Source organism: Acanthisitta chloris, unplaced genomic scaffold (genome assembly GCF_000695815.1).
Source record: "Acanthisitta chloris isolate BGI_N310 unplaced genomic scaffold, ASM69581v1 scaffold4554, whole genome shotgun sequence".
NCBI classification, from domain to species: Eukaryota; Metazoa; Chordata; class Aves; order Passeriformes; family Acanthisittidae; genus Acanthisitta; species Acanthisitta chloris.
In genome coordinates this window covers 13965-21339 of record NW_008668609.1, presented here as the reverse complement: position 1 = coordinate 21339, position 7375 = coordinate 13965, and the positions used below count along the sequence as shown (strand labels likewise).

The 7375-nt window shown below is 38.7% G+C and overlaps 1 protein-coding gene across 1 annotated transcript in view; it reads left to right on the top strand.

Annotated features, from left to right (window-relative positions):
- Window positions 1–7375, top strand: part of MATN2 (matrilin 2) — a gene marked incomplete at its 5' end in the record, with an annotated part of 50807 nt that overhangs the window by 34842 nt on the left and 8590 nt on the right. The window contains 2 exon segments of the mRNA XM_009072953.1: window positions 2289–2411; window positions 4560–4973. Of these exon segments, the coding sequence (XP_009071201.1) occupies window positions 2289–2411; window positions 4560–4973 (537 nt within the window).

The following is a 7375-nucleotide window of genomic DNA, read 5'->3' as shown; positions in this document are numbered from 1 at the left end:
CACATTAAACCTGAAGAGTCAATTTGAACTTGGCTATCAGTACTGTTCCCTTTTTGTGTGAAGTTAGTTCTCTATTAGAAACAGAATATTTTCTTTTGTGTTGCAATGAAAAAGAAACATGGAATGCTGATAGATGGCTCCATTTTCTTCTGTACTTTCTCCCTATCAATCCTTCTCGAAGAGGTTTTAACCAACTGGTTTATCATTGCAGTCATACAAGTCCTCCCACCAATTTTCAGCAACACCAGTTAGATTTTATTTATTGTCTTAAATAAGTGGTTCCTATTCTTCTGTGGTTTATTTATGCAGACTCTTAGCACTGATGGAAGGATGTTAAAGAATTGTTTTTACCAGCATGAATTTCTGCTAAATGACAGTACTAAATTATTCCCTCCTTTCACTCTTACTGCTCTTAATTTAAATTCCTCCTCCTTAATCCAGCCAGATTAATCCTAAAATTATTTATTGTCAGCTGGAGGCCATCCAGACCACACAGTTCTTTCTGCTTAGATGGTAACGAACTCCTGCTGGATGTCAGCTAAGCTGTCCATCATTTAACTAGCCAGAGATTAGATTTCAGTTTGCAGGCTTCAGTCTTTGCTTGTGGGATTACTCTCACAGTCTTTGTATTTTAAAAAAAAAGTTTAACTAGCAAACCACATTAAATATTATCTAACTATTCCCAGGCAAGGACATTTGCAAATCAGTCAACCATGGCTGTGAACATGCCTGTGTTAATGATGGTGATTCATTTGTTTGTAAGTGTCAGGAAGGATTCCTGCTAAGAGAAGATGGAAAAACCTGCAAAAGTAAGTAGTCTGATATTTATCAGTATACTTTGTATCTGCAGCTCATGCTTGTGTAGAAATTAATTAATCAGCCAAAGCTGTCATCTGTTTTCAGATAAAGATCTTTGCAAGTCAGTCAGCCATGGCTGTGAACATATTTGTGTTAATTCTGGTGATTCGTATATCTGCAAATGCCACGATGGGTTCCTACTGAGACGAGATGGGAAAACGTGCAGAAGTAAGTAACATGAGAGCTTAATTTGATGAATTACACATATATTTGAGGTCTCTGCTGCTGTATGCTGACTACCAACTCTCCTGTTTGCAGACAAGGATGTTTGTAATTCAGTCAACCATGGCTGTGAACAAGTGTGTGTGAATACTGAAGATTCCTACATCTGCAAGTGTCATGAAAAATTCATACTGAAGGAAGATGGGAAGACATGTAGATGTGAGTAGCCTGAGCTACAGAAGTATGTTTTTATTCGAGGCTTTCAAATATTGTGGCTGTGAGTGTTTGCACATGTGTATGTTTGCTATTTCCAACTATTTGGGCTGCTTAGAAAAAGATATTATCTCTCCCTTATGAGCCTCAACTCACAAACCCCATCCACTCTTCTCAGATAAAAATGTTTGCGACTCGGTTGACCACGGCTGTGAACATATTTGTGTTAATGCTGATGACTCCTATGTCTGCAAATGTCATGAAGACTTCATACTGAGGGAAGATGGAAAAACTTGCAGGAGTGAGTTATTCAATCTTTGTTTTGCACTTCCTGACCTGTTCATGAAACACACTCTGCCACAGTCGTGTTTTATTTGTGTCTTTAATATAGAATCAACTTCATGGAAGTGAGCTCCTTCATGGAAAATTATTGCCATAATTTTTATATTTTGTGGAAGTTATTTACCTAGTTAACTGTGCTAAATACAATTTTCATTATTCCAAGGTAAAAATGTCTGCAAAACAGCCAACCATGGTTGTGAACATGTCTGTGTTCCAACTGGCGATTCATACACGTGTCAGTGTCACAAGGGATTTATATTGAGGCGAGACAGGAAAACATGCAGGAGTGAGTAGCTGAAACTTTTATGGGGAATATGTTTTTCAGTCATAAAAGAAGTAACAGATTTAATTTCACTCAAAGCTTGTTCATGCCAGTTTTACATTTGAGAAATGCTCTAATAAAGAAATTCTTTTAACAATTCTCAGATAAAGACCTGTGTAAATCTATTGACCATGGCTGTGAACATGTGTGCATTAATAATAACAGCTCATACACCTGTCAGTGCCATGAGGGTTTTGTCCTGCAGCAAGATGGGAAAACATGTCGAAGTAAGTAACTCATTCTGTCTGTCAGACTCTTCTCTGGCATTGCTGTGTACACCAACAAAGATGTTATAGTCCTTTCTCTTATGTTCTTCAAATATCATGCTTGGAGTCTCTGAATTTATAAATATGTTACATAGCATACATAAATAAATTTAAATTTTTCCTAGATAAAGATGTCTGCAAATCGGTTGACCATGGTTGTGAACATATTTGTGTTAATAATGGCGATTCATACATCTGCAAATGCCAGGAGGGGTATGTACTAAAAGAGGATCAGAAAAGATGCAGAAGTAAGTACATTTTATTTGAAAAGCATATGTTTCTTTGATTTCTAAAATTAATTGACCTCACTGCAAAAAAAAGTCATAGAATCATGGAATGGCTTAGGTTGGAAGGGACCTTAAAGATAATCTAATTTCAAATCCCCTGCAATAGGCAGGGACAGCTTCCACTAGACCAGGTTGCTCCAAGCCCCATCCAGCCTGGCCTTAACACTGCCACAAGTTTTCACTTCAAACATGATAAAATATTTGAAAGCCCAAAGCATATGTGAGTGTGGTGGAACATATCTCAAACAATTAACTTGATGCTCTTGTAAGCAAAATACTGTCAAACTGGAACAGTTATTTTGGTATAGCATCAAGTACAATAATAATTTTTTGAAACATTAAGAAAAAAGCTAAAGTGGAATCAGGAAATGTGCACTTCAATCAGATTCATATAATATGGACCTTTTATCTTGATAAACTCTATTTTAAAATACCATTCATTCTATTTGCTTATCTGCCAGCATGACATGCATTTATCTCATCATCTTTTAGTACTTGGAGGAGAAATTCTTCTACTGGAACTCAGTAAAAACACTTACTCTGCCAAAAGTGGATGCCTTAGTTCAGGAGACTGTGATTACCAAAAGAATGGTAACATGCTCATGGCTGTTCTCAGTCCTAACTAAAACCATGCACCATGAACTGCTGCCCTGTCTTGACTTCCACAATGATGTTGAGGTGGTTCTAATACTCATTGCATTTGCATCACCTTAGTACATGTGAGGCATCTTTTTCTCAGATGACTGCACAAAGGAATTCTTGGGCAGCAGTTTTAAAATAGCTATTTTCTAAGAAGTCCAAGCTTCAAAGCTGAAAATTACTTATTCCTACATTGATTTGGTAACAGACATCTCCATAATTTCTGCAGAGTAATTTGTGCTGCACAATTCTTTTTTGTATAGTGCTCACAGCATTCTTACTATACAAAGACCACAGATGAGGTCAAAGTTTATTTGGTCCAGACAGATGCAAATCTTACATTCCTTAGTATGGCAAATTCTCCCTGGAAGCTACATTGATCACATGGGAGCTGAGCATCTCTGCAGCTAGCCCCTTGCACAAAGCACAGCAGTCTATGCCTGCTGGAGGCAATTGCTTCTCGGAATGAAAAGAAACCACTAAGCACCTGGCAGTAGTGGTCTGTAGCTTCAAAGACATTCTGCAGTCCCTAAATTCCCTAACCTTGTCATGGATGAACAGTGCCTACAAATTGCTTTGATTTTTGCATGTGCACTTGCCAAAAAGTGTAAGAACTCCAAATTTGTTAGTCCCCTGACAAACTCCCATCTTTAATGGGTAAACCAGAAAAGGTTAATTGCAGCAGTACATAAGCCTTTTGTTTGTTAGAGAGTTATGACAAAAAAATTTACCTAACCAATTCTGATTCTCTCACAGTTTTTTAACTGTTTTTCTGCCACTAGAGGTTTAAATTTGTGCTATAAAAGCATGTGAATTGTCTGAATTTTGTCCCCAGACTTGAACCTCATCCTAAGCTGTAGGGCAGGCTACCTAACCCTTCTCACTCGGCCTTCCCCAAGCTCTTTGGCTTTTGCCTCCCCATTCCCTGATACTCTTACATATGACTCCTAGATTTTCACTTTGTATAAAAGTGTAGCTTCACTGATTCTTTTTTTTTTGTCCCACCTTTACCTTTTGCTACTTCTGCAACACAAATGCAGCTTCAGTGATTCTCTTCCATGTTGCTCAGTGCTGATCATCAATACAAATGCAAAGTTATCATACTGGCTTATCCCTAGAATAAAATGATGGCAACTGTCTCAATATGCTAGCTTTGTTCTTCAGCCATAGTTCTCTTTGCTTAACAGTAATTCTTAAAATTTGCTAATTTTTAGTGTATTTTTAAGAGTTGTAGTATTCTGCAAAGCAGTTTCAGTAAATATTCACTATGATTATGTTTCTGTTAAGCTCTCAGCCATAGGCACACTTAGCTTTTGATATAGACAACATCTTTAGACACACTGGCAAAGTTGGATGAACCAGAAACAGGGTACTTCAGATGATCTCTGAGTTTATGCAGTCCCTGGGTATCTAGATGCCAGCTTTGTGGAGCTTTTACATGATCTAAACACTCTGCTGCTCATTTCACAGGATGCACTGAAGGCCCAATTGACCTGGTGTTCGTGATAGATGGATCGAAAAGTCTTGGAGAGGATAATTTTGAAATTGTCAAAGAATTTGTCTCAGGAATCTTGGATACACTTGAGATTTCACCCAAAGCTGCTCGAGTTGGTTTGCTTCAGTATTCCACTGAGGTTCGCACAGAGTTTACATTAAGGCAGTTCAGCTCAGCCAAAGACATGAAGAAAGCTGTTTCACAAATGAAGTACATGGGGCGAGGGTCCATGACAGGACTGGCACTGAAGCAAATGTCTGAGAGAAGCTTCACAGAAACAGAAGGAGCAAGACCATTTTCAGCAAATGTCCCTCGAATCTCCATTGTGTTTACAGATGGGCGAGCCCAAGATGAAGTCTCTGAGTGGGCTACCAGAGCAAAGCAAAATGGTAAGTGGAGATGTTTAATTCTAAAAGGCAGATATTGTTGGAAATAAGATGTTCTAATAGTTTGGATGTGCTACAGTATGTGCTAATCAAGAGAATGTTTGCTGTAGCAGTCTGGCTAGTATAGTGACCACTGTAGCAGAACATTGGATCTATGGTGTTCACAAGAGCCTTTGCTACTAGAGATGTATGTGTGGTAGGTTGACCTTGGCTGGATGCCAGGTGCCCACCAAGCCACTGTACCACTATTCTCAGCTGGACATGGAAGAGAAAATAACATGGAAAATGACTCATAGGTTGAGATAAGGCAGTTTGCAACAGCAAAAGTGAAAGGCTGCATGTGCACAAGCAAAGCGAAAAAAAAATTTTATTCTCTACTTCCCATCAGCAAGCAATCTCCAGTCACTTCCCGGGAAGCAGGAATTCAGCACATGCAGTGGTTGCTCCAGAAGGCAAACATTGTAAATAATGAATACTGCCCCCCTTCTTCTGCCTTTTCTTAGCTTTTATGTCAAAGCTGACCTCATATGGTATGGAACATCCCTTTGGTTAATTTGGGTCAGCTGTGCTAGCTGTGTCCCCTCCCAGGATCTTGCCTGCCCCCAGCCTACTGATGGAGTTCAGATCATTGGAGAGACAATGCTGATGCTGTGCCAGCACTGCTGAGCAGGAGCCAAAACACTGATGTGTTTTCAACACCTTTCTAGCTACCAATGCAAAGCACAACACTGTGAGGGCTGCCATGGGGTAAATGAACTCCATCTCAGCCAGACCCAGTACAGTGTGTCATCTCTAGAGCAGGACCCACAATGAGTGTCTCACCACTGGAGTTCCATGCCATGCACAGGTAGTGGTGCCTCCCACCTGGCATGCCACACAGTGCCCTGAACGTATCCACTCATGGACAGACATTTGACACAAAGATTTGGGAACACTGGAAACTTCATCAAAAATTCTGAGAAAACACTAAAAAGAAACGTCCAAGCTGCCTCTTCTAAATACAGAAATCGATCCTTGTGAGAAATACTCTGGTAATAATTAGCTATGTTATATTTTTGTTTACATAATATATTCTGTATTTGTAACAATTTTATAGTGCTGATGGTGTTCGGAAGGAAGATGGTCGTCTTTACAAAAGGGTATACCTCTAATACTATCTTTCTGTTTTAGTGCTATCTTTCTGTTTCTACGTGTCTTATCCGGTCATGTGCTGAAATGTAACTGAAAACGTGATTTTTAATTAAAACCCATCCTCTAGGACACCTGTACCACAAATTAGAAAGTTTTCATCTGTTTAGCAGTCAACTGAAAATTTTCAAAACTTTTCCAGAAAGTAAACAATCCCTTTTTACTTTGCAAAACTTTATCAGAAGCTGCTTTAAGAGGCATGGCTGATTGCCCACAACATAGAGAAAACAGCCAGACTTCAGAAGAGTGTGCACATCTTTTTTTTTGTTCTTGTTTCATTGACTTGATGTATCAATCAGAATTTGATACATGATTACTACAGCATTGGACAGAACCAATACCTCTCTGTAAGGAAAAAAGGGGAAAATGTCCAAGCAAATGAGAAGAGCACGTGCTAACAAAGGTGCCATTACAATGAAATATAAACAAAGTAGGCTTTAAAATATTTTTTAAAACCCCAAATATTTATAGTCTAACTTGTGAGATGTGTGAAACTCCGTGGAGGATTTACAGAAGAAGGAAAGCCAACCTTCTTACCTACTGAGTGAAACCTCAGCTCTGGACTGCTTACACTGATACTGTTATGCTACAAGCCAAACCCATCCCCTGTGTAATTGCATTGTAGGCAATGTAATAATGCAGAATATGAAAATGATCTTGAATACCTTATCACTGATATGTCCATGTCTTTAAAAAACAACAAACTTAAGTGTGACAGGTCCATTCATTAAATTGAATCAGCTTCCGGTGAACATTTACTTTCCTGGCTGAAGTGCAATGGTAGGTAGATTCATGATGAAAAGTAAGGAGATGCTTATGTTAAATGTTAAAGACTTGGAAAATGCATATTTTACGATGTTATCAGGCCCACGATTCTTCAGCAAAAAGGTTAAAGTTGCAATTCAGTGAGTCCGTAGCAGTTATTATCCCATGATAATAAAGATACATCAAACCTCCTCATCCCAAGTTTTATCTAAAACCAACCAGCTGAGAAAGGAGCTTCTGCACTTGAATCATGTAAAAGAGCTATGAAGCTCATAGGTGTCACATGAATCACGAAATCAGTACTAGTTGTGGACCCCTTCTAAGCCAGAACTGATGTAAAGAGAAATGTTCTATCAGATCATACATTCATGAGAATAAAATAATAAGTGCTGAAAAAGAGGCTGTTGAAGATCACTATGTTTTGCACTCACTGCTTGTTTAAAATCTGGACA